This window comes from Sorex araneus, chromosome 2, assembly GCF_027595985.1.
Source record: "Sorex araneus isolate mSorAra2 chromosome 2, mSorAra2.pri, whole genome shotgun sequence".
Lineage (NCBI taxonomy): Eukaryota > Metazoa > Chordata > Mammalia > Eulipotyphla > Soricidae > Sorex > Sorex araneus.
Window position 1 is genome coordinate 31,275,835 of NC_073303.1, and position 26,953 is coordinate 31,302,787.

At 47.2% G+C, this 26,953-nt stretch overlaps 2 protein-coding genes and 1 non-coding gene across 4 annotated transcripts in view; 1 reads left to right on the forward strand and 2 right to left on the reverse strand.

Annotated features, from left to right (window-relative positions):
- Window positions 1-41: 41 nt before the first annotated feature.
- On the reverse strand, window positions 42-103 carry LOC129403006 (small nucleolar RNA SNORD48). Its single transcript, XR_008628998.1, has one exon. It is a non-coding gene; the product is annotated as a small nucleolar RNA SNORD48 (small nucleolar RNA).
- A 6,439-nt stretch (window positions 104-6,542) lies between these two features.
- LOC129402558 (heat shock 70 kDa protein 1B) lies at window positions 6,543-8,982 on the reverse strand. The gene has a single exon (XM_055129556.1). The coding sequence runs from the start codon at window positions 8,808-8,810 to the stop codon at window positions 6,885-6,887; it is 1,926 nt and encodes a 641-aa protein (XP_054985531.1). The 5' UTR covers window positions 8,811-8,982; the 3' UTR covers window positions 6,543-6,884.
- A 521-nt stretch (window positions 8,983-9,503) lies between these two features.
- LOC101540963 (heat shock 70 kDa protein 1-like) overlaps window positions 9,504-26,953 on the forward strand; it is a 32,282-nt gene continuing 14,832 nt past the window's right edge. Inside the window, exons 1-2 of one of the 2 annotated variants that reach the window (XM_055129555.1) lie at window positions 9,504-9,679; window positions 25,367-25,535. The gene's annotated coding sequence lies outside the window, so the exon portion shown is untranslated. The remainder of the gene's footprint in view (window positions 9,680-25,366; window positions 25,536-26,953) is intronic. The other variant, XM_055129554.1, reaches the window with a different exon arrangement.

Consider the following 26,953-nt stretch of genomic DNA (forward strand, 5'->3'; position numbering starts at 1 on the left):
TTCCCACGCCCCAGGTACCAGCATCCCAAACGGCTGGGGGTGGTCAGCGCGCTGCGGTGATGGCGTCAGCGAGACACTCAGAGTCACCTGGGTCATCATCACCACCCCCCCATCCGTCCCCGAGGCGACCACCAGCCACCCGATTCCGCACAGTACTTGCCTCCGTGGCGCCGCGGTCCACGTGCACGGATCTGGGACCTGGGAAGAAAAAAAAAAATCACTGAGTCAGTAGAGGTCGGGGTGACGCTAGCTGAGTCCCCCCTCTGCCCCGGGCCGGGTCAGTTCAAAGAGCGGCGTCACGGAGACATCAGAAACTCTAGTCTGTAAAGGTAGTTCATCCTGCTCGGCCCAAGACTAAAGTGCCCTCCACACGGCAGGGACCCAAATTACCTGACAACCAGCAGTCAAGGAAGGGAAACGTAGAGCTCCCGGGACGTCGCGGTCGTCCCCTCGTGTGCTGGTTGCCCGCAGCCTAGGAAAAGCCACCGTAACCGCCATGCTTTCTGCACAAAGAGAACGCCAATGGCGCGGTGAGGGCTATTTATGGCGGTCTGGGGTCGGGGGTCCTGACGCGCATAGCTGTCTTTTTCTCTGCCTGTCTCGTCCCGCAGCATTGCCCCCTTTGTTGGGCCAAACAAGAAAACAACAAAGTGAAATATAGGTCATGAACGAATTTCTCATACTCTTAGATCATACGAATGTTCGGGTGTGTCTTGTAATTTATATTTAAAAAACTGAAAAACAGGTAACTTGATTAGCCAGACCAGAAGAAAGACCCCGCCGCTGGCCAGAGGTCGCGCAAAGGGCTCTTCTTAGCAACTTCCACGCGTGCGCCCTCTAGAGCCCTTTAGCAACCACTGCGCTTCTGTCGCGTCTTCCGGGACTAGTTTGGCGTCTTTGGGGTCACAGAAAGGAATAGTTAGGACTGTACTTCGTCAAAATCTGAATCCACTATCCCACTCCAGCCCGCATACGCGTCAAGCATATTATGCATCATGCCTTTTTTTTTTTCTTTTTCGGTTTCGCGGGGCTCAGGGGCTTACCCCTTGGTAACGCTGCCCGTAGTGCTTAGGGAACCTGGAGTGCCTAGTTCCTAGCTTCCTGCTCCCAAAACTTGCTCCCAAAGCGTGCTCTCAGTCCTTTGAGCTGTCTCGCCCCGCCCCCAGCCTTTTAAATAGTTTTATTGAGGTATAATTGACATGCAACAAATAATATGTTTTAAATATATAATTTGGCAATGTTTTATATTTTTGTTATGGGGTCACACTGGCTGGGCACAGTATTTAGTCCTGGTTCTGTGCCCAGGTATCACTCCTGGCAGACGGGGAACCATACGGGGTGCCAGAGATCGAACCCAAGTCAGCTGCGGCCTGTACGAGGATTTTTAAAAATCAGCTTTAGGGGCCAGAGTGATTGTACAGCGGGTAGGACGTTGCCTAGCACATGCCAACCAGGTTCGATCACTGGCACCATACATTGTCCTGCCAGGAGCTATCCCTGAGCACCGCCGGATGTGGCCCCCAAAACCAGGAAAAATAAAGATTGGCTTTTTTTCCTGCCAAAATTGGCTCATAGGGATAGTGTGCATGATTTGCATGCAGGGCTCTCAGATTCAGTGTTGACACAACATGGTTCCCAGAGCATAAGCACCACCTGGAAGCAAGGAAAAGGAATTAGGGTCAGCCCAGGCATATGACCCAGAAGTAGACACCCTAAACACTGGCTGGGTTTAGGGTGTCTAAACCCAGAGTGGAGCAGGGAGTAACCCCCAGCAACAAGCCGCCTCTTCCTCAAATCATCTTAACCACCTTAAGTCTATGTAGTATTAAGTATATCTACGTTGTTGTGATATATAACTTTTTCATCTTGTTAAATTGAAACCATAACAGTGGTGGTCTTCAACCTCCAGTGTACAGAGACCAGTGCAGCATCCTGCAGATGTAGAATGAATGAATGATCCATCACTGTCTACCACCTTGTTTATGCTGTCTGCAGGTATGAGAAGATTGAAGAATCCTGTTTTATACTCAGTGAATTATTCTCCGTTCCCCCCCCCGCCTGTTTTTTGTTTTTTGTTTTTTTTTTTTTTGTCTTTTTGGGTCACATCTGTAGATGCTCAGGGGTTACTCCTGCCTCTGCACTCAGGAATTACTCCTGGTGGTGCTCAGGGCACCATATGGGATATCTAGCATAGAATCCTGGGTAGGCCGCTTGTAGGTGAAATGTCCAGTACATACTGAATAGCACCAGATGTCTTAGTGTTAGAGTCAAAATAAATTTTGGTGTAGAGACAAGAGCCAGAACCTATTGTTTCCTTGCTAGTTTTACTCTTAGAAATGGCTAAGTAGGGGCTCCAGTGATAATATAGTGGGTAGGGCATTTACTTTGCATGTGGCGGACCCTGGTTTAATCCCTGGTACCCCATATGGTCCCCTGAGTCCTGCCTAAGAATTTCTAAGTGCAGAGCCAGAAGTAACTCCTGAGCATCGCCACGTGTGGCCCAAAACCAAACAACAAACAAAATAAGAAATCCACCTGGATTTGCTCTTGACTTTTAATACAGCAACTTGTTTCAAATAACACTTTTCTGAATCCTTCTCATCCATTCAATAATAGTATTATTGGGGGCCAGAGAGCTAGAACAGCGGGTAGGATGTAGAGTTTAGTACAATCTTCTACATTGCTGACCTGAATTTGATCCTCCTCTGAGCACTGAGCACTTCCAGGATAGTGTTAGCCACTCATAAACAGTGGTGAAGTATGTTGACATATTTTTCTTCATCCCTTATGAAAAGGTAACACATAATCATCAACACATAATTGATGATTTGGGGGCTCCACATCATCCAAAATCAATCTTCTTCTTTTTTTTTCTTTTTGGGTCACACCCGGCAATGCACAGGGGTTACTCCTGGCTCTGCACTCAGGAATTACCCCTGACGGTGCTCAAGGGACCATATGGGATGCTGGGAATTGAACCCGGGTCGGCCACGTGCAAGGCAAACGCCCTACCCGTTGTGCTATCGCTCCAGCCCCAGTCTTCTTTTTGAGTCACATACTTTAGGCAAAGTGGATATAGGATAATATTTAGAAGGCCATGAGGGTGTAGGAAATAAAACCTTCTACTTCAGTACTTTGTCCATCTATCTTCCCTTCCCTTGCCCTGGTGTGTAGGCCTCCTGTACCATGGGGTATAGACCTCCTGTGAAGCTTTATCTATTAAGAATCCTGTAGTGTTCATTTGTTTATTTGATAGATTTCTCTGTTCTTAGGGGCCCAGTTTCATTTGTGGTTGATGTTTTTGCTTTAAGTTTCAAGATGTCTCTGTGCAAAGGTAGGCAGTGCTTTCTTTATTTTTAATTTTGTTTTATTTGGCTACATCTGGTTGTGCTCAGGGCTTACTCCTGGCTCTGCACTCAGGGATTTTTCCTGGCCATGCTCGGGAGATCATATGGGGTGCCAAAGATTGAACATGTATGGACCTCGTGCGAGGCAAGATCCCTGCGTGCTGTTCTGTTGCTCAGGCCCTGACATTGCTTCCTCCAGGAACCATTTACTTTCCTAATGAGGGAGTCTTGAACTTAATTGGACTAGCCTTAATTTTTTTTACCTATTGAACTGTTCTCTTGTTGGAGATTTCCCTAACTGCTGTCATTGCTGATAGGGCTAGTGAATCAATGCTATAGGGCCTTTCAGAAGCCTCCCAACTCCTAGAAAATAGGTTAACATCAGTTGCTGCTCAATGGAAGCACTTGACAACTTTCTATTCACCCTCATTTTAGTTTTGTTTAGTTTGAAGGCCATACCTGGCAAGCACTCAGGGGCTACTGTGGGTTTGGTGCTCAGGAGTCACTCCTAGCTATGCCCGAGGGACACTGGAGGGACTCTTCTAGATTATTGTGCAAGTCCTAGACAGGGGCCATGTTACAAGGAACAGACTGCCGGCCTCCAAAGATCCATTAATCACTAATGCCGGCCAAACTGCGTCTGGACAGAACTCCTTCCTGCTCTGTTCATGACCATAAATTTCATCTTTAAAATATATATAGATATACATATATACAATTTGGGGAGGACTATACCCTGCATTGTTTAGGGGCCACCCTTAGTCGTTTTCAGGGAACCATATGTCATGTCAGGAATCAAACCCAGGTTGACCACATGCAAAGCAGGTACCTTCACCCCATTGCCGTGTCTCCAGCTCCTACCATAAATTTCTTATTTCCCCAAACTCCTAGCCCCAAGCTGAGAGGAAGGTTGGCAGAGTGAGGTATGAGCCCTCCATCTTCTCAGGTTGCTAGTCCTTGAATAAATTTTTTACTTCCATCAAGCTTTTAAAAATTAGTTCATTAAAAATTTTATTTTTAATTTTTTATTTTTTGGGTCACACCTGGCAATGTACAGGGGTTCCTCCTGGCTCTGCACTCAGGAATTACTCCTGGCAGTGCTCATGGGACCATATGGGATGCTGGGAATTGAACCCAGGTTGGCCACATGCAAGGCAAATGTCCTACCCGCTGTGCTTTCGCTCCAGATCCTAAAAAAATATATTTTAGTCACCATAAATATAAAGTTATTCATGACTGGGTTTCAGGCATATGGTTTTCCAACACCAATACCTTCACCAGTGTCCACTTCTCTCCACCTATGTCCCCAGATTCTTTCCCACCTATTAACCTTCTTCCATAAGAGGCACTCTTAAATAAATTTTTAGCATTTTGGCTTCCAGTACTGTTACTGATAAGGCTTCATACATAGCACTTTATCACCTCTCAACATCCCCGCTTCCTCCCTCTCCCATCAATTTTTGTCTCTTAAAACAGCGAGCACCTGATCTTGGGTTCAGTAACAATTAGGCTAGAGTGCATGTTGTGTGCAGGAGGCCTAGATTCAATCCCCAGCATTACATGGGTCCCTGAGCACTGGCCCAGGAATAAGCCTTGAACACCGCTACATGTGGTTTCTAGTACCCCCCCCACACACACAAAAAAAAAAAAGCAATTGGCCTAGGAAAAAATAAACCAGTTCCTTTGGTTTATTTTCTTTAGTCCCAAGAGGGCTTTCTAAAATTTGTCATTCCTAAGGGTATGACAAATTTTAGATCTTTTCACCCCAAGGGTAAATATTTATTGAAAGATATAGGCAGGCTGCGGGGTACATACCTGGAATGCACAGGGACCCAGGTTTGAACCCTGGCTCCAAATGGCCTCCTGAGCACTGCCAGGTGTCCTGGTGCCCCTCAGTTCTGCTACGTAAGTCCCCAAAGAGTAAAGATATAAAAGGGCATTTTAATTAGAAGCACCTTCTATTTCTCTGCACGCCCCCACAACTTTTTGTTTTGGGGGGACACACCCAGAAGTCCTCGGTGATCACTCCTGGTGGTGCTCAAGGGACCATATGGGATGTCAGGGATGAAACCTGTGTTGCCGGTGTGCAAGGCGTGCGCCCTGCTTGCTGTATTACACTTCAGCCCCTGCAAATTCTTTTAATTAAAAAAATGTTTTTAGGCACTGTGTTTGACAATACATTAATGGTAGGGTTTTTCATATAAATTATTCCACTACCATACTCTCCAGAGTGTCCACTTCCCTCCACCATTGCCCTGGTGTCCACCCATCCTATTCATACTCCACCCCTAACAAAATGTTTTAGTTTTAAAGGAGGAGGCAACCAAGAATGAAGATATCTCTGCAGTAAAGCGCAAACACATTTTATTTGCATGAGTTCTGGGTTTGATCCCCAGCACCATTAAAAAAAAAAAAAAAGAAAAGTATGTGGACGAGAGATAGCACAGAGGGTAAGGTGCTTGCCTTGCACTATTTCAATCCCTGGCACCCCATATAATCCCTGGGCACCAATAGGCATGATCCTTGAACACAGAGCCAGGAGTAACCCCTGAGCTCTGCCTGGTATGGCTCAAAACAAAAAGAAAATAAAAGGAGGACAGGAAAATTAAAACAGGGTTTTTATGCACTTGGTCACGTAGCTGGTATTTACAGAGCCAGAGATTATGTCTGTGGCCTAATTTTGCAGTTTTCCACCTATAACCTAACTAAGGGACTCCAACAGTCAAAAGTGAGAAGTGAAAGTGAAGGTCTCTAAAAACATTAAGTGTAGGACAATATAGAACCATAAACCCCACAGCTCTGCCATAAAACCCACACCACCTTGTCTCTCAGAAATATTAGTGCATCTCCCATTCTTTTTCTCTAAAATAAGCCCTAGGCAGGGCTGGAACAATAATAAAGCAGGTATGTTTGCTATTTATGTGACTGACCCAATCCCCAGCACTACAAAGGGTCCCCTCCAAGTCTCACCAGAAGTGATCCCTGAGTATAGAGCCATGAGTATATCTTAAAAGTGGTCCCCCCAGTCAAATCACAAGAGGCATCTCTGACACAAAGGTCACTTACCACCTAGACAATTAAGCCCCAACAAAATACTCATGGCTTTTGCTCTAAACTTGTTCCACTGTTTAGAAATGTCCCTTTCTGGTCTATGAACTTGATAGAGAAAAAGCCCATCTACCCCTCCCCAAGTATAAATACACAAGGTTTTTTTTTTTTAACTTTTTATTTTGTATTCTTAAGTATACAGCTACTTAAAAAAAGAAAACACAACCCACAATTTTTGGTGTGTATACAAGCAGAAAAATAGACACAAGGTGGCAGTGTTGATTCATTTACAAAGAAAAAAATTATAAACATACATAAATACAAAGAAATCAAGAACACAAGGGTAGAACACCAGAGAGAAAAGACAAGTTCATTGTCAGGTTACAAGTAAATTTTACAATGAACTCAAATATAGGGCACAATGGGTAAATAGAGGGCAGTATCAAGTCCTTGGATCACCTAGTCTCAAAGAACAGACAAACTAGGTTCTTAATCCACCTCCTCAATGGTGGGGCCAGACCCAGAGCCCCCTCGAGGGGCCTGAGCCCCAAAACCACCAGCCCCAGGGCCACCTGCCCCCTGGTACAGTCCACTGATGATGGGATTACACACCTGCTCCAGCTCCTTCCTCTTGTGCTCAAACTCCTCCTTCTCAGCCAGGGAGTTGGCATCCAGCCAGGAAATCACTTCTTGGCACTTGTCAAGCACCTTCTTCTTGTCAGCCTCACTGATCTTGCCCTTGAGTCCCTCGTCCTCCAGGGCGCTCTTCATGTTAAAGGCGTAGGACTCCAGCGCGTTCTTGGCCGACACCCTCTCACGCTGGACCTCATCCTCGGCTTTGTACTTCTCAGCGTCCTGCACCATGCGTTCGATCTCATCCTTGCTCAGGCGGCCCTTGTCATTGGTGATGGTGATCTTGTTGGCCTTGCCTGTGCTCTTGTCAGTGGCAGTGACATTCAGGATACCATTGGCATCGATGTCGAAGGTCACCTCGATCTGGGGCACACCCCTGGGGGCAGGAGGAATGCCGCTGAGTTCGAAGCGCCCCAGCAGGTTGTTGTCTCGCGTCATGGCCCTCTCGCCCTCATACACCTGGATCAGCACGCCGGGCTGGTTGTCTGAGTAGGTGGTGAAGGTCTGAGTCTGCTTGGTGGGGATGGTGGTGTTGCGCTTGATCAGCGCAGTCATGACACCTCCCGCCGTCTCCAGACCCAGGGACAGGGGAGCCACGTCCAGGAGCAGCAGGTCTTGCACGTTCTCAGACTTGTCCCCCATCAGGATGGCCGCCTGCACCGCCGCCCCATAGGCCACCGCCTCGTCGGGGTTGATGCTCTTGTTGAGGTCGCGCCCATTGAAAAAGTCCTGCAGCAGCTTCTGCACCTTGGGGATGCGGGTGGAGCCCCCCACCAAGACCAGATCGTGGATCTGGGCTTTATCCATCTTGGCATCCCGGAGAGCTTTCTCCACGGGTTCCAGGGTGCCCCGGAACAGGTCGGAGCACAGCTCCTCGAAGCGCGCCCTGGTGATGGACGTGTAGAAGTCGATGCCCTCGAACAGGGAGTCGATCTCCAGGTTGGCCTGGGTGCTGGACGACAGGGTCCTCTTGGCCCTCTCACAGGCTGTGCGCAGCCGCCTCACGGCTCGCTTGTTCTGGCTGATGTCCTTCTTATGCTTCCTCTTGAACTCCTCCACAAAGTGGCTCACCAGCCTGTTGTCGAAGTCTTCCCCACCCAGGTGGGTGTCCCCAGCCGTGGCCTTCACCTCGAAGATGCCGTCGTCGATGGTCAGGATGGACACGTCGAACGTGCCCCCGCCCAGGTCGAAGATGAGCACGTTGCGCTCCCCCTTGCCGCTCTTGTCCAGCCCGTAGGCGATGGCAGCGGCCGTGGGCTCGTTGATGATGCGCAGCACGTTGAGCCCCGCGATCACCCCCGCGTCCTTGGTGGCCTGGCGCTGCGAGTCGTTGAAATAGGCGGGCACCGTGATCACCGCGTTGGTCACCGGGTGTCCCAGGTACGCCTCGGCGATCTCTTTCATCTTGGTCAGCACCATGGACGAGATCTCCTCGGGGTAGAAAGCCTTGGTCTCGCCCTTGTAGCTCACCTGCACTTTGGGCTTGTCGCCGTCGCTGATCACCTGGAACGGCCAGTGCTTCATGTCTGACTGCACCACCCCGTCACTGAACTTGCGGCCGATCAGCCGTTTCGCGTCGAACACGGTGTTCTGCGGGTTCATGGCCACCTGGTTCTTGGCGGCATCGCCGATGAGCCTCTCGGTGTCGGTGAAGGCCACGTAGCTGGGGGTGGTGCGGTTGCCCTGGTCGTTGGCGATGATCTCCACCTTGCCGTGCTGGAACACCCCCACGCAGGAGTAGGTGGTGCCCAGGTCGATGCCGATAGCTGTACCCTTTGCCATGCTGCTGTCTTGCTCGCTCTCAGGCTCAGGAGGGATCCGCGAAATGGATTCGGTGCTTTCTGGATGCAGAAAAGGGGCTGCTGCCCTTGCCGGTTCACTCCGGTTCGGTTCGCTGGCGGCTCGCTGACAGTGTCAGTCTCTCTTTGCCTCCAATCAGGCTGGCTGATTACAACAAGCCTGCGGGGTCTTTTATCTCCCACTCACTCAGCCCCGCCTTTTCCCTCCTCAGCCAATCACCGAGCTCATCGAGGCGGCGGGTCGGGAATCTTCCAGCGGGTTCGCTCTAGGTCCAGCCCTGCAGGCTTTCGGTGACCAATCAGCTCTCTGGGTACCGCCCCTACCCGAACTCTCCAGACTCTTCTGGGAGACGCCCCTCCCCGAACTCTCCAGCATCTTCGACGAGCCGCCCCCGCCCGAACTCTCCAGACTGTTCTGGGATTCTCGGGAGAGGTCGCGGGGCCGGAGGGGGAGGGGAGGAAAAGCGTTGGAGGGGGGCGGGGGGAGGGAAGGAATAGTTCCTCCGGGCGCTGCGCCGCGGCCGCCTTCCCTGACACACTTTCAGATTCCCAGTGAGGCTGGTGACTGGGAGGCTGGGGCCCGGCCAGCCTGGCAGCTTCAGAGAGGATGCGGGACCGCGCCACCGCGGCCGAGCCCAGAACAGAGAAAGTTCCCCCTAGGACTCGGAGGGGGTGACAGGTCCCAGGGCCCAGAGTCGGGGCCATGGCGACTGGGGGAAGAGCTGGGACGGTGGCGGCCGCGCGTCCCCGTCTCCGGTTGAAACGGGAACAGGAGAGGGAATGCAGAAGACATAAACTAATTTAAACCTTCGTGGGGTTCTGGGGACTTCGGGTTTTTGAAAAGCAAGTCAGGTAAAAGTGGGTTTGCTAATGCGGGACGCGAGGCCGGAGCCAGGGGGGGGAGGGGGATGAGGCGGGGCGGGGGGTGGGGGTGGGGGTGGGGGTGGGGAAGGGTGCGGCCGCCGGGCTGTACTCGGGTCCGCCCTCCGCCTTGGGCAAGAGTCAGGACAGAGAAAGAAAAGTTTCCAAGAGCTGTTGAAAGTGCCTTGGACTTTTCCCTTTCTTGTATCTTTCCCCACGGGGAGGGGAAGGAATGGGGGTTCCCGCCTCCCTTTCACCTTCTCAAGTCCAAGTTCAACCTCCCAGGATTACTAGGGCCTGCTTTCACCCTAGGATCCCATGTCTGTTTTCAGCTCTGACCTTGCAACCCTTCACGCTGCCCACCGCGTTTATTAATTTTTGACCCAGTGGAATAACTTAATTTATGCCGAATTATCTTGTTTATACACACACACACACACACACACGGTTAAATCTGTACCACATTTAGCAGCCCATCTAAACAGTCCACAAGTGAAAGCTCTTCAGTTTGAACAAACCCAGAATTGGTTTTTGTATCATATTAGTTTCATTTTTATTTCTTTGTTGTTGTTGGGTGTTTGGGTTTTTTGGTTTGTTCGCTTTTCCCAGTATCCCATATGCTCCCCCAAGCACCACCAGGAGTAATCCCTGAGTGCAAACCCTGTGCATCGCAAAAAAAAAAAATTCTTCTTGAGTGTTTTGCTAAATTTGAAAAACTCGTTGGTGAGAGAGAGAGAGAAAGTGTCCACCAGTCATGCGAACTACCTTCAACCTCTGGCAGCACATACGGTCCCCAGCACTGCCAGGAGTGACTCCTCTGAGAGCAGGGTTAGAGTCTAGGCACCTCCAAGAGTGATCCCTGAGCGACTGGGACACCACCCCCAAAAAAATAAAAATAAAAAAGGCTTTTGAAAAAACAACTCCTTTTGAAGACATTAGTGAACACTACATATACAAATACATTTTAATGATTTATTAGATCTTTTGAATGTTGCCTTTGTCTTTGTTTTTCCTTTGTAGGGTCCATGAAAACAAATTTATGTCTTCCTCCAGTTGTTTTATTCAATTTATAGTTGTGTTTATCAGCTTTTTTCTAAGTTAAGGAAAAACTAACTTTTGGGACCCTCAAGTCTTAAATTTAGTACTCCTCAAAGTAGTACTATAGCTCACTCTCTTTCCTTGTTTTGAATTCTTCCTTATGAACACCTTGAGTTCACCTTTCACTTGAGCTACACATAGCATTCTTTCTCTGCAATGTTACTGAAACCGGTTAGTCATTGTTCAGTACTAGCAGCATAAAGGTTTTCAGTGCTTCCCCTATTTTGCATGCTTCTAACTTCTCAGAGATTGTCACTTGAATTTTTAGGCAATAGAAAATAAAAAGGGGGAGAGCGATAGTACAGCAGGTAGGGCGTTTGCCTTGCACTCGGTCGACCCGGGTTCAATTCTCAACATCCCATAGGGTCCCCCCAGCACCACCAGGAGTAATTCCTGAGTGCAGAGCCAGGAGTAACCCCTGTGCATCGCCAGGTGTGACCCAAGAAGCAAAGAAAATGAAAAAAATTCTAAAAGTCTTAACTTTTCATTTTTAGTGGGGAATTAATTCCATTTTTGTAATTCTGCTACTCTACATATGTAGAATAGTTTTGGTTTTTGAGCCACACCCAGCACAGTGAGGGAACCTTGAGGTGCTGGAGATCCAACCCTGCCCCTGACCCATTGCCCCCCCACTTTTTGGGTTTTTTTTTCTTTTTGGGTCACACCCAGTGATGCACAGGGGTTATTCCTGGCTCTGCAACTCAGGAATTACTCCTGGCGGTTCTGGGGGACCGTATGGAATGCTGGAAATGAAACCCGGGTTGGCCACGTGCAAGGCAAACGCCCTACCCGCTGTGCTATCACTCCAGCCCCCATTGCCCCCCTTTGAGCCCCCAGTAAGGGTGTTACTTTTGTTTTTGTTTGGAGGCCACACCCATGGCTTAGGGCAGTGCTCAGGGGTCACTCCTGACAGTGCTAGGAGACCATATTCAATATCAGGCACTGAACTAGATGTGTGCAAGGCAAGTGCCTAAATCCCTGTACTATCTCTCCGGCCTCAACAAATTTCAGTTGTTCTCCTAAGTAAGTCAGTGTTTTAGTTGTCTAAATAGGTCTAACCTGATGTTACAAAGAGATTGTTTAAATAAGGCTGAGTTTAGGGGCCAGAGACGTGTTCAGTGGTAGAATACATGTCTTGCAAGTGTGAGGTAATTGGTTCAGTTCCCTTCACTGGGAGAAAAAATATGGGCCAGAGAGATAACTCAATAGGCTGAGTACAAGCTTTGCATTTAGAAGGTCTGGGTTCAATTCTTGGCACCGCATGGTTCCCTGAGTACTACTAGAAGCAACCTTCCAGCACTGCCAGGTTGACAAACAAAAACAATAACAAAAAACAGTCCCCATGTTTGTGTGTGCAGGTTAGTGGTAAATTTTTAATATTCAGATATAACTCCCTAAATGAGTCATCTTCACCTGGTCAAACTGGTTCAACTTCAGGAATTTTCCACTTTTCAATGCAAAACTGACGGGGATCTCCCAAATTTCATCTTAGTTTCCCATCGTATTAAAACATCTAGAGACCCGTCACCCCACTCTCTTTCTCCAGAAATTTCCTCCACTATCAGCTGTTACAGACAGCAGTTCTGGGTCTACTTCTTCCTATCAAAGCTACCACTCAGAAATTTCTCTATTGCTCTGCTGCTGCAGAGTGAATCTTTTCTCCTCTACTTGATATGGTGACAAATCCTCAAATTGTGCTGCTGCCGGGGTAGCAGATGGAGCCTTGGCACGTCCCATAAACCAATTATCCACTGAAGTTGTCTTACAATTTCAACATAATCTCTGTGAGATTTAAGTCTAGAAATCTAGAGAGCTGTATTCCTTGTGCTTTGTTTTGGGGCCACACACAGTGGTGCTTAGGGCTTATTCCTGGCTCTACGCTCAGAGATCACTCCTGGCAGTATCCAGAGGACCGTATGAGCTGCTGGGATTGAATCTGGGCTGGAAGTCAGTGTGTGTGCAAGGCAGACACCCTATCTGCTGTACTATCACTTTGGCCTCCCATTACTATTTTTATTTGCTTGGATTGGGGCCATATCAAATAATTCCCAGGAATCACTGCTGGTGGGACTCTGGATACTGACCGTATGTGATATGGGGATTGAACCCTGGTAAGCCACATGCAACGCAAGCACTTTCCCTGCTGTACTATGTTTTCTGCCCCTTTTCTTTTTCCTTTTTTATGGGGGGGCATACATCGATGCTCAGAACTTACTCCTGGCTTTGCACTTAGGCATCATTCCTGGTGGGCTCAGGGGACCGTATGGAGCGCTGGGGATCAACCCTGGGTCAGCCCAAGCACCATACATGCCACACTATTGCTCTGCTCCCCTCCAGCCCCTTTGCTATTTCTGACAGAGAGTCACCTAAATTTTGTTTTTCTTTTCATACTAAATACTCTCCAATATAAGAACCCAGTCACAGGTTTAATTTGTGCCCAAGAGCCCCAAGAGATTTCACACATGTTTATTTTAATTTTAGAGTTAGTTTTTGTTTGGTTAGGGCCATACCTGACTGTATTCAAGGCTGACGTTGGGCTCTGTATTCAGTGATCTCTGCTAGCAGTGCTCTGGGGAACATACGTATGGTGCTGAGGAGTGAATCAGAGAGCACATTAATTAACCCCTGTGATTTTTCTGGGCCACTTTGGTTTTTTTTGATCACACCTGGTGGGGCTAGAGGCTGCTTGGGAGTTTCTACTACTTTAGCACTAGAGGAGGTCACCCCCAGCAGCGCTTCTGTTAATATTTAATTTTTTAATTGAATCACCATGAGGTAGTTACAAAGCTTTCATTATTGAGTTTCAGTCATAAAATGTTCAAACACCCATCCCTCCACCAGTGTGCATTTTCCACCACCAATGTTCCCAGTATCCCTCCCACAACCTCCGCCCCACCCCACCCCCTGCCTCTGTGGCAGGCACTTCCCTTCTTTCTCTCTCTCTATTTTCTCTCTCTCTACTTTGCATTATGGTTTGCAATATAGATACTGAGATACAGATCATGTTGTTCCTTTGTCTACTTTCAGCACACCATCTCCCACCATCTGTCCCAACTACCTTCTCCCCTGGCACATGAGGCAGTTTTCCAAACCGTGAAGCAATATTCCTGGCCCTTGTCTCTACTGTCCTTGGGTGTTAGTCTCATATTTTGTTATTTTATATTCACAAATGAGTGCAGTCATTTTATGTCTGTCCCTCTCTTTTTGACTCATTTCACTTAGCATAATACTCTCCATGTCCATCCACTTATAAGCAAATTTCATGAATTCATCTTTTCTACCAGCTGCATAGTATTCCATTGTGTAGATGTACCATAGTTTCTTTAACCAGTCGTCTGTTCTCAGGCACTTGGGTTGTTTCCAGATTCTGGCTATTGGATATGGCCCCCGATCTATAAACAGTGAATAGTGAATAGTGCTGTAATGAATGTACAGGTGCAGATGTCATTTCTACTGTTTTCTTGCTCCCCTGGGATATATTCCCAGAAGTCATATCCCAGTAGCACTTTTAAGGTGAACCTCCTGCAGCCAGAATATATGCTCCAGTTTGTTGAACTAGGTTTTTAGCTCTAATATGTATTTTTTTTAGACTGGAAGCATCAGGTGTTAATAGGATGATGCTAATAAATCTTTGTTTCAGCGCCTATGGTAGTAGTGCTTGAAAGTTTTCTCCTTCTTCCTTATTTTTTTTTATGTGGGGAGGCATACCCAATAATGTTCGGGGATTACTCCTGACTCTGCATTCAGGAATCACTCCTGGCAGTGCTCTGGGGACTATATGGGATGCTGGGGATTGAACCCAAGTCATTGGATACAAGGCAGATGCTCTACCCACTGTACTATTGTTTTCACCCTGGAATTTGTTTTGGAGCTGCAAATGGTGATTCTCAAAAGCTACTCCAGAGACAGTGCTTGGAGGTCACTGCTGGTTAATGCTCATGTGTATGTACTCCAGCCCCTCACACTTCCTTCTTCTTTTAATAAAATTTTTTTAAAAATTTAGGTCCTATGTTGTACAGTACTGCTTGCAATGGGGTGCATAAACCGTCAGTCATTCACATTGAGGCACTTATAAGCTTGGGGACTACTAGGTGATTATGACATTACATTTCAGTTTATTTTAGGACTTAAGATTTTCAACAGACTGGGAATATAGTTCAAAGAGCTGGATTTGGGTTGGAGAGATAGTACAGTGGGTAGGGAATTTGCCTTGCACATGGCAAGCGAACCTAGGCTCAATTCAGTATCCCATATGGCCTTCTGAGCACTGTCAGGAGTAATCCCTAAGCATGGCCAGATGTGGCCCCAAAGGCCCAAAACAACAAGAACAACAACAACAAAAAACCATAAAAAACAAACAAACCCATAAAAACCACTTAAAAAAAAAGAGCCAGAATTTGTGAGGCTCAGGGTACAGTGAGGGGCCCTATGTACACTGCTTGAAGGAAGACAAAGGAGAAAAAAGACTTTTAGGAATTTCTAAGATCATTCATGGTCTGAAGCCATTTAAAGAAATTTTTTCACATTCAAAGATGAGGACTAGGGACTTGAGCACTTAAGATAAGTAGCTGGACTTTGTTATCTAGGCAATGAATGCAGAATCTGTTCCTGAATTTTAATAACCTCGACACTTGCACTTTCGGGGGGGGGGGTTTGGGACACACCCAGAAGTGCTCAGGGGATATTCCTGGCTCTGTGCTCAGGAATGACTCCTAGCAAGCTTGGTGGACCATTTACTGTTCAAAGCATCCGACCGGGATGGGCAGCATGCAAGCAAGTGCTCCTCTGTTCTCTCTGGCCCTGTTTTTGACTCTTCCAGACTGGCTCGTTGATCCAGTCCTTTAATTCTGTACAAAGAGGAAAATGTAAGGTCTATAGAAGAAGAGATAAAGAGTGAAAATCAGGGTTCTGCACCTATTTGGAGCACTCTGGACTCCAGCCCCAGCAAAGTCCTGCTTTTTTCTTCCATTTTTCTCAGTCCCACTCTCCGACCCTTCATAAGGAACTGCCCAGTGGGAAAGGAGGGGAAACTGTTACTGTAGTTAGGCTGACACTGGTTCTGAATCCCCTGGGTATTAAAAATTAAAATGCGAAGCGTGACTAAGTCTGATTTTCTAGGGCGGGGTTGGGGTTTAGGGCAACTTGAGTGGACTTGTTGATGAATATGTTCCTATGAGTCAGTCCCCACCTCCCCCAACATCCCAGAAAGTTCCAGGAGATTCCTGGCAGAGCTCGAAACAAAAGAGCCAGGGGTAATGGCAGTCGCAGGCTGACCGGGACTGGGCGCCACAGCTACGTGGAGGTCTGTGGACCCTGTGCCCTGTTGTTTTTACAAACACTATTGGGGTGGGGGGGAGAGGAGAGAGAGAGAAGAGAAAGAGGAGAGAGAGAGGAGAGAGAGAGAGAGAGAGAGGAGAAGAGAGGGGAAGAGGGAGAGAGAGGGGAAGAGGGAGAGAGAGGAAGGAGAGAGAGGAGGAGAGAGAAGAGAGAGAGGAAAGAAGAGAGAGAGTGGACAGAAAGGAGAGAGAGAGGAGAGAGAAGAGAGGGGAAGAGGGAGAGAGAGGAAGGAGAGAGGAGGAGAAAGAAGAGAGAGAGTGGACAGAAAGGAGAGAGAGAGAGGAGAAGAGAGGGGAAGAGGGAGAGAGAGGGGAAGAGGGGAAGAGGGAGAGAGAGGAAGGAGAGAGAAGAGAGAGAGGAAAGAAGAGAGAGAGTGGACAGAAAGGAGAGAGAGAGGAGAGAGAAGAGAGGGGAAGAGGGAGAGAGAGGAAGGAGAGAGGAGGAGAAAAAAGAGAGAGAGTGGACAGAAAGGAGAGAGAGAGAGAGAGAGAGAGAGAGAGAGAGAACACCGGGGCAGGGCCGGGGGGAGGGGAGGGGGGAGGGGGTACAGGCGGCGGGGCCGATCAGCGTCTCACACACCAGGTAGTTTACTACACCAACATCATTGGGCAGTTTTGTAGCTCCTACTAGCAAGGCTGATTAACTGGGTGACTGGATGGCACCAGAGACAGTCGCCCGCTGCGAGGCCAGCCCTGCAAGGCTGAGCTGGGACGTGCCGGGACACAGCCTGCTGGTTTCCCCGGGACCTGCGCCCAGTCAGAATATCAGGAGCGATTGTCTGCTCCTCCTGACCGCTGCCCGGTGTGTGCGTCCTCCAAGTCTGCAGGGTCCCTCTTGTACTACTTCACCAAGCCCTGCCACTCACCCCTCTACTCCCTAAAACCTGGGCTACAAGAGGAGAAACTAGTGCAGTTGCTTTGCCTGAGGTACTGGAATCCAAGGAGTTATGTGCCTGGATAACCAATTCCCAAGGATTGCTAAAATCGGGTCTTCACCTGAAATGATAGTATTTCTTTTTCCTTGTAATTCCACGCCCCCCCCCCACCATGTTGGGCATTGAATCCCAGGACCTCAATCTTGCAAGTCATGCACAGATGACTCACATCCCTGGCCCTAGATAAGATTTTTTTTCTTTTTGGGTCACACCCGGCGATGCACAGGGGTTCCTCCTGCCTCTGCATTCAGGAATTACTCCTGGCGGTGCTCAGGGGGCCATATGAGATAGATGCTGGGAATCGAACTCGGGTCAGCCGCGTGCAGGGCAAACATCCTACTCGCTGTGCTCTTGCTCCAGCCCCTAGATAAGATTTTTGAGCTAATAAAATTTTTTTGTTTGTTTCTGGGCCAAACCCCGTGGCAAGGACTTGATTTAGGTGCTCAGGGGACCATGCATGCCAGGGATTAAACTCAGAACCTCACCCGTGCAAGGCATGTCCTCTACCACTCGAAACATGTCACTGTTTATAGATTGGGGGCCATACCCAATGTACTCAGTAGCTTTTTTGGGTCACAGTGTGGCCCGAAAACAAAAGAAAAAGAATAGAGGTGTTTTTTTAAGGGGAAAGGGAGTGACTCAATGGTAAAGCTCAGAGCTACTCCAGGCTCTGAGTTAGGGAAACAGTGTGGTGCAAATCCCTGTAAAACAATATGCTCCAGCTGTTGAACTATCTTGATTTTTATACTTTGATAGTTTTTTTTTAATCTTTAGTGACAGGATCCTATTAAACACCAAAAATACTATGTATTTTACTAATAGAGTTTATATCTTGGGTTCAAAGGACATAAACATAGCCTCCTGAGGGTTGGTAACATAAGGCAATATGTGAGGTCAGAATCTAGGAAGTCACTTCTTTATTTTTAATTTTTTGTTTTGTTTTAATTTATTTTTGGCCACAACTGGCTGTGCTCAGGGCTTACTCCTGACTATGTATTCAGGGATCACCCCTGGCAGTGCTCAGGAGATTATATGTGATGCCAGAGAATTGAACCAGGGTCAATCGTGTGCAAGGCAGGTACCTTACTGCCTATACTACTTATACAGTCCCATGTTATTCCTTGAATTTTTGTTTTGTTTTGTTTTTGTTTTTTGCTTTTTTTTTTGAGGGGTTACACCCTGCGATGCACAGAGATTATTCCTGGCTCATGCACCCAGGAATTACTCTAGGCGGTGCTCAGGGGACCATATGGGATGCTGGGAATAGAACCTGGGTCGGCTGCATACAAGGCAAATGCCCTACCCACTGTGCTATCGCTCCAGCCCCCCACATTTTTTTTTAAAAGTCAGAGAGGTGCTGGAGTGATAGTACAACAGGTAGGGCATTTGCCTTGCACGCAGCCGACCTAGGTTCGATTCCCAGCATCCCATATGGTCACCTGAGCACTGCCAGGAGTGATTCCTGAGTGCAGAGCCAGGAATAACCCCTGTGCATTGCCAGGTGTGACCCAAAAAGCAAAAAAAAAATTTTTTTAATTAAAAATTAAAAAAAAATAAAAGGTCAGAGAGAGTATAGTGGGTAAGGCACTTGCCTTGCATCTGATTGACCCAGGAGCACATTGTCACCAGAGCACCAACAGGAGTGATCCCTGAGTGCAGATCCAGGAATAAGTCCTGAGGACTGCCAGTGTGGCCCAGTCCTTTTTGCTTCCCCCAAAACTTACTAGAGCTGAGGAGTAGCTCAAGTGGTAGAACACATGCCAGGTTGGATCCCTGATACTGCATCACCTGCCAGCCCTGCCAGATGTGGCCCTGGTGACTCCACAAAGCACATCTAGGCCTGAGCAACACCACGTCCTGGAACTGAGCACTAAATCAACAGATTTGGACTGCTAGCAAGCGCCTCTGGGAGTGGTCAGGGCTGGAGTTCTCCTGTGAGTGACCCTATTTTAAAAATTACTTGTAGATTCACAAATAAATCTCAGAACAGATCAGCAAGCTTCAGAGATGCCTCAGACCCCAAAGTCACTAGTTAAAAATTTAACTCCAGGGGCTGGAGAGATAGTACAGAGGATAGGGTGTTTGCCTTGCACATGGCCAACCCAGGTTCGATCCCCGGCATCCCATATGGTCCCCCAAGCACTGCCAGGAGTAATTCCTGAGTGCAGAACCAGGAGTAACCCCTGAGCATCTCTAAGTGTGGCCTAAAAAGCAAAATAATAATAATAATAATAATAACTACAGCTGTATAACCTTTTTTTTTTTTTTTGCTTTTTGGGTCACACCTGGTGATGCACAGGGGTTACTCCTGGCTCTGCGCTCAGGAATCACCCCTGGCGGTGCTCAGGGGACCATATGGGATGCTGGGAATCGAACCCAGGTCAGCCGTGTGCAAGGCAAACGCCCTACCCGCTGTGCTATTGCTCCAGCCCTCCAGCTGTATAACCTTATTTAAAATTTTAGAATTCCTGGAGCGACATCTCATGCTCTATTACCACTGATGTACCAGTAGTAGCACATATTGGATAGGATGTAAAATATATTAGCACACAAGACTCAGCCTGTAACAGCATGTTAGTAATCTCTTATACAAGGGCTCAGCAGCTCCATCTTCACACACTTTTTTTTTTCTTTTTGGGTCACACCTGGCGATGCACAGGGGTTACTCCTGGCTCTGCACTCAAGAACCACTCCTGACAGTGTTCAGGGGACCATATGGGATCCTGGGAATGGAACCCGGGTCAGCCGCGTGCAAGGCAAACGCCCTACCTGCTGTGCTATCGCTGCAGCCCCTTCACACACTTTTTTTTTTTTTTTGCTTTTTGCTTTTTGGGTCACACCTGGCGATGCACAGGGGTTACTCCTGGCTCTGCACTCAGGAATTACCCCTGGCCGTGCTCAGGGGACCATATGGGATGCTGGGATTTGAACCCGGGTCAGCCGCGTGCAAGGCAAACGCCCTACCCGCTGTGCTATCTCTCCAGCCCCCACACACCTTTTTTTAAAGAAATCTTTTTTTGATCATTTTTAGAGAATTATTTATAACAAGCAATACAAAATAAATTTAGGGCCTGCTATTGGGGCAGGCTTGGGTGGTGGTTGGGAAAATTCAAAATAATGGTGGTGGGTAAGGTGTAATGGTGGTGGGATTGGTGTTGGGATATTGAATGTAACAAATTATTGTGAACAACCTTATAATTTTTTTAATTACTAGTTAGAGGCTAGAGAGATAGCAAGCACATCAGATTGGGTGCTGCCTTGCACACTGCTGATGCGGTTTTGAGCACCCCATAATGTTCCCTGAGATCTCCAGGAGTGATCCCTGAGTATCACCAAGTGTGGCCCAAAAACAAACAAACGAAATTATTTGTTGGAGTCAGATAGTACAGTGGGTACTATAAGCGCTCCCTATGCCCTCAACTGACCTGGGTTTGCTTTCCTGCACTGAATGTGACACCCAAGCCCTGCCAGGAGTGCTCCTTTTGCTTAGAACCAGGAGTAAGTTCTGAGCACACTTGGTTGTGGCCCGAAAACCAAAATAATGATAACAATAAAATGATTTGTAACACCTTTATTTTTCTGCCCCCACTTCCCCAAAAAAGTTCCTTCTGGAGCAATGGTACAGGGGTTAACTCTTTTTTTTTTTCCTTCTTCTTTTTTTAATTGAGTCACTGTGAGATTACACAGTTAAAAGCTGTTCATGATTGAGTTTCAATTATGCAATGATCCAACACCCATCCTTCCACCCTAGGGTTAAGTCTTGCCATGCATATAGCAGACTTTAGTTTGATTCATGGATTAGAGTGACAGCACAGCTGGTAGAGTGTTTGTCTTGCATGTGGCTGACCTGGGTTCGATTCCTCTGTCCCTCTCAGAAAGCCCAGCAAGCCACCGAGAGTATCCTGCCTGCATGGCAGAGCCTGGCAAGCTACCCGTGGCATATTTGATATGCCAAAAACAGTAACAAGTCTCACAATGGAGATGTTACTGGTGCCCGCTCAAGCAAATCGATGAACAACTGGACGACAGTGCTACAGTGCTAGTTCGATCCATGGCACCACATATAGTCCCCAAGCACAGTGCCAGGAGTAGCACTGAGCACTACTGGGTGTGACCCAGCACCACTTAAAAATAAATAAATAAAACAACCTTTTATAACCCAAATCTTGAAAGCATGCAATCTCTTTGCTAATGGTCAATTTCCTCTTCCTAATCTTGAATTTACAAAGAGGCCATGTGTTGTTGTTGTTGTTGTTGTTGTTACTGTTTTTCGGGCCATACCCAGTGGTGCTCAGGGCTTACTCCTGGCTCTTTTCAGACATGGGATGCCAGAGATAGAATTCAGGCTGGCCATGCGCAGAGCAATCATCCTACCTGCTGTATTATGTCTTCAGCCCTGAATTCTCAAAGTGTTTACTTTCAAAGTCTTCTGTGTGGGTTTGAAGACAAAAAACATCTTATATATTGAATTTGGGGGTGCTGTTGGGGTTACACCCAGCTGTGCTTAGGGACTACTTCCTACAGGTTACCCGGGGGTTGCTTTGAGCAGTGTTGAGAAGACCTTGAGGTGCTGGGGATTAAACCTAGGCCTCTGCATGTTTTGGATGCGTACCAACCCTTTGAATCATCTCCCTACTCTTGTATTGATGTTTATATTTACATTTATTTCTTTTTAATTAATTTCATTTTGGGTCATGTCTGGTTGTGCTCAGGGCTTACTCCTGGCTCTGTGCTCTGGGATCACTCCTAGTGGTGCATGGGGGACCATACGTGGTGCAGCGGATCAAAACAGTTCCCTCTTGGGGGCTGGAGCAATAGCACAGCGGGTAGGGCATTTGCCCGGGTTCGATTCCCAGCATCCCATATGGTCCCCTGAGCACCGCCAGGAGTAATTCCTGAGTGCAGAGCCAGGAGTAACCCCTGTGCATCGCCGGGTGTTAACAACAATAACAACAACAACAACAACAACAACAACAGTTTCATCTATGTGCAAGGCAAGAACTTTAACTTTGTTGAAGTCTGTGCTACCTATAAAATTATTCCATTTTTTTTTGCTTTTTGGGTCACACCCGGCGATGTACATGGGTTCCTCCTGGCTCTGCACTCAGGAATTACTACTGGCGGTGCTCAGGGGACCATATGGGATCCTGGGAATCGAACCTGGGTTGGCCTTGTGCAAGGCAAATGTCCTATCCGCTGTGCTATCACTCCAGCCCAAATTATTCCTATTTTGCATTGATTTTAATTTTAGGCTAAACCCAGTAGAGCTCAGGAATTCCTAGCTCAGTGCTCAGGGGTCACTCCCTGACTGTGCTTGGAGGACCATATTTTATGAAGATCTAACCCAGGGAATCTGAATGCAAAGTATGTGCACATTTCCTTTTTTGAAAAAAAAACCTTCAGTTTGGGGGACACACCTGGCACTGCTTGGAGCTTACTCCTGGTTTTGTGCTCAGGGAATTATTCCTGGAAAATTATGGGCATCATACAGAGTACTGGGAATAGAACCTAGGTTGAGCATTTAAAAAGCAAACACTCTGCCCACTGTACTCTTCTCTCCAGCCTCATAAGTGGTGCCTGGGATTGAAATGGGGCAGCTGTGTGCCAGGCAAGTGCTTTAACCCTGTACTATCTTCTCAGCCCCAGTCTCTCTCTCTCTCTCTCTCTCTCTCTCTCTCTCTCTCTCTCTTTCTTTCTTTCTTTCTTTCTTTCTTTCTTTCTTTCTTTCTCTCTCTATCTCTTTCTTTCTTTCTTTTCCTTCCTTCCTTTCTTTCTCTTTCTTTCTTTTTCTCTTTCTTTCTTCCTTTCTTTCTCTATCTCTTTCTTTCTTTCTTTCTTTTCCTTCCTTCCTTTCTTTCTCTCTTTCTTTCTTTTTCTCTTTCTTTCTTTCTCTCTCTCTCGTTCTCTTTCTTTCTCTCTTTCTTTCTTTCTTTCTTCCTTTCTTTTTTCTTTCTTCCTTTATTTCAGTCTGCCTTCCTTCTCTTTTCTCTTTTCTCTTACCTTCCATCTTTCCTTTCTTTTTTCTTTCCTCTCTTTTCTCTATCCTTCTTCCTTTCTTTTTTCCTTTTTTCTCTTTCTTTTCTCTCTCCCTCCCCCTTCCTTTTTTCCTTCCTTCCTACCTACCTTTCTTCATACCTACCTACCTTCCTTCCTTCTTTGTGTGTGCGTCTGGGGGGGCACACCCATTGGTGTTCAGGGCCTACTCCTGGTGTACTCAGGCTGTGCACTCCTGGTGGGGCTCAGGAACCATATTGTGCCAGAGGTCGAACCTGATCAGCCACATGCAAGGCAAGCACCGCACCCACTGTACTATCTCCCTGGCCAGTTTTTTTTTCCTTTTATATCTCACATGTACTATTGAGCCACATCCCAGGCACAGAGCTTTCATAACCCCAACCTTTTCCGTCTGCCCTCCTATCTCCTGCCAGTCTCCACTTCCAGTAGAGTGACTGCTGGCTCTAGAATCACTATATTATGCATCTGAGAGCCACAAAATGTACAGAGCTCTGAGGGGTGAGCAGTTTCAGTAGCAAATACGTAGATTTACATTGTGGCTAGAGAACACAGCTCAACTATCAGCCGGATCAAATGTGCTTTTATAAAGTGGTCTGAATGTCTAGAAATCCTTTAGAATTCTGTTTCCAAATTTCCAGGGCAAGGTCTACCTGTTATCCTCAAAATACAGATTTCCTCCTACCCCTTCTTTTTTCATTTCTTCTGTTAAAATACTGGAGAGACCAGAAAATAACTCAAAGGACTGAACTCATGCATTGCATGCTAGAGGCCCTGATTTGGTCCCTGATCACTGCAAAAACACCCAAGAACAGACACCTTGGAGGTGCCACCCCAGGAGAGTCAAGTGTATCTCCTGTGCATTGCCAGTAGCCCTAAAGCAAAAAAAAAAAAAAAAAAGATGCTGGATTTTGTTAAAGGCAAGTATTTTTTTTTATTTATGTGCCCCTGGTGGTGCTCTGGGACTACTCCTGAGCCCAGACCACAAGCCCGAAAAGCGTACATGTTGAGCCAGAGGTATACGCACTCTACAGGACGGTGCATATACTTTGCTTGCAGGAGTCCCAAGTTTGATCCTGGGTATTCCTGACTCTGTGCTCAGAAGTGACCCCTGGTGGTGACTGGGAGACCATCTGCAGTGCTTGTGATCCATCCATGTAAACTGCAAATAAGGCAAGAGTGCTCTCTCTTCAGCCTTGACTTGATAGTCTGGCAGTATCCCTTGACCTGGGTACAGGGAGCCGCCTCCGATGCAGTCTATGACTGATGGTCAATAGAGGTGCATCAGTTAAAATTGTACACAATTTTATTCGGGACGAGCAGTTATTACATAGCAGTAAAGGCAGGCAGTATGTGCAGGACAAGGACAGGTGGCAAAAGTTTAGATTAATAATTACATGGGGAAGATTGGTACAAGGTCTCTATCATCTGTAAGCAGAAACAAAGCTATTTCTCTAGATTCTATGTGTCAGTATCCCACGTTCCAATCCTGGCCACTGGTAATTGCCAATCATTAATCTATATTAATTTCTGGAAAATGTCAGCCCCCCCCGGTGCCAATATGTCACTCCTTGTCCAGTCCTGGGAGCGTTCTTGCAGTTCAACCAGTTCAGGTGGTTTCTCGGAGCTTTGCCAGCAGTAACTCCAACACTGACCTAGTGCTCAGGGGTTACTCTGGGCTCTGCACTCAGAAATCACTCCTGGTGGGGCTTGGGGGACCATATGGGATGCCAGGGATCAAGCCCGGGTCAGCTGCATGCAAGGCAAGCTCCCTATGCACTCTACTCTCTCCAGCCCCACATTTACAATGTTGTCCTACCATGTTGTAGGACATATGTAGTAGGACACATTTACATGTTGTCCTACTATGGAATTCCAAAATATCTTTGACAGGGCTCAGTGACAGTAGGGCCCTTTCCTTGCATGTGGCTGAGGCCTGAGGCCCTGAGGTGCTGAAGATGAGCTCAAATCATCCCCACCTTGCTTGGGGGCCTCCAGGACTATAGCCTCTAGGGCTATACCCTGCAACACTTAGGGGACCATGTGCGGTGTGGATCAAACCTAGCCAGCAAGGCTCCAGGGGCCCTGCAAGTGCCAAGGATAGAATTTTTGCCTTGCCTTCAGGTAAGGCAAATGTCCTAATCCCTATTTTGTTTGTATTTGGGCTACATCTGACTGTGTCATGGGCTTACTCCTGGCTCTGTGCTCAAGGATCATTTCTGGCAGGTGTCAGGAGACTATATGAGTTGTTTTTGTTTGTTTGTTTTTGTTTTGGGGTCACATCTGGCAATGCACAGGGGTCACTCCTGGCTCATGCACTCAGGAATTACTCCTGGTGGTGCTCAGAGGACCATATGGGATGCTGGAAATCGAACCCGGTTGGCCACGTGCAAGGCAAACGCCCTCCCCGCTGTGCTATCACTCCAGCCCCCAGGAGACTATATGAGATGCCAGGACCAAACCCAGGTCAGCTGAAAATGCTTTTTTTCTTTCTTTCCTTTCTTTCTTTGGGTTTGGGGCCATACTTACCATCCTCAGGGCTTATTCCTGGCTCTGTTTAAGGAATTATTCCTGGAAGTGCTCAGGGAACTCTAGAATGAGGAGGATTGAACTCAGGTGGGCTGCATGCAAGGCAAACGCCCTGTTATTCCTGCCCCCAGTTTTTTAAAATAATAGGGCCACACCCATCAGGGTCCCTGTAAGAAACAGGTGCCACTCTGGAGAGAACTCAGTTCAGTGCTGCCAGTCCAGCCAGCAAGTCTCCAGAGGCCCTGCAAGTGCCAAGGATAGAATTTTTGCCTTGCACATTCACAGTGTGTGCTATTCCATTTAAGCTGTTGCCCCAGCCCCTGCAACTGAGTTTTGGTGGTGATGTTTTGGGTCACATCCAGCAGTACTCTGGAGTTATTTGCAGTGCTGTGCTGTATTCATCCCAGTCACGCTCTGGATCTTTGGAGAGCGGAACTCCTACACGCAGAAATATGTGCCTTTGACCCTACCAAGTTCATACAACTTTTTAAAATGATCATTCTAAAGGTATTTTATTTTGTTTATTTGTATTTCTTTCTTTTTTAATTGGTTCACCCACTTTGAGATATACATAGATATACACCCACTTTGAGATATACATATATACATAGCTGTTTATGACTAACAAAAACATTAACAAGAAGGCTTAACTTGCACAACAACTTAGTAAACCCCCAGACATGGACTTAGTAGCCCCATGGTGAAATACAAAAATTTTCATAGAAATATTTTTTGATTAATCCATTAGTCATTTAGTGGTAACAAGCAATATAAATTATTGTGGGCTTGATATGGGGGCAGGCTTGAGGGGTGATTAGGAAAATGGAGACAATGGTGGAGGGAAGGTAACAGTGGTTGTAGGATTGGTGCTGGGATATTGCATGCCTATAACAAATCATCATGAACAACTTTGTAAATCAGTGTGTGGGGGAAAAGCTGTTTATGATTGGGTTTCAGTCATACCATGTTCCAACACCCATCCTTCACCAGTGTACATTTCCCTGCAACAATGTCCTCAGTTTCCCTCCCAACCCCACCTGGCCAGCCTGCCTCTATGGCAGACACTTTCCTTTCCATATAATTTTTTTCAGTCTTTTTAAAAATTTTATTCCATATAATTTTATTTTTGCTTTTTGGGTCACACCCGGCTGGCGATGCACAGGGGTTATTCCTGGCTCATGCACTCAGGAATTACTCCTGGCAGTGCTCCGGGGACCATATGGGATGCTGGGGAATCGAACCCAGGTCGGCCGCGTGCAAGGCAAATGCCCTACCCTCTGTGGTATCGCTCCAGCCCCTTATCCCATATAATTTTTAAGGTATCTATTCACTATTAATTTTTTTGTTTTCTTATT

Bases quoted from the DNA above. Each gene is read 5' to 3' on its own strand.
- LOC129402558 (XM_055129556.1), bottom strand. From the start codon at position 8,810: ATGGCAAAGGGTACAGCTATCGGCATCGACCTGGGCACCACCTACTCC.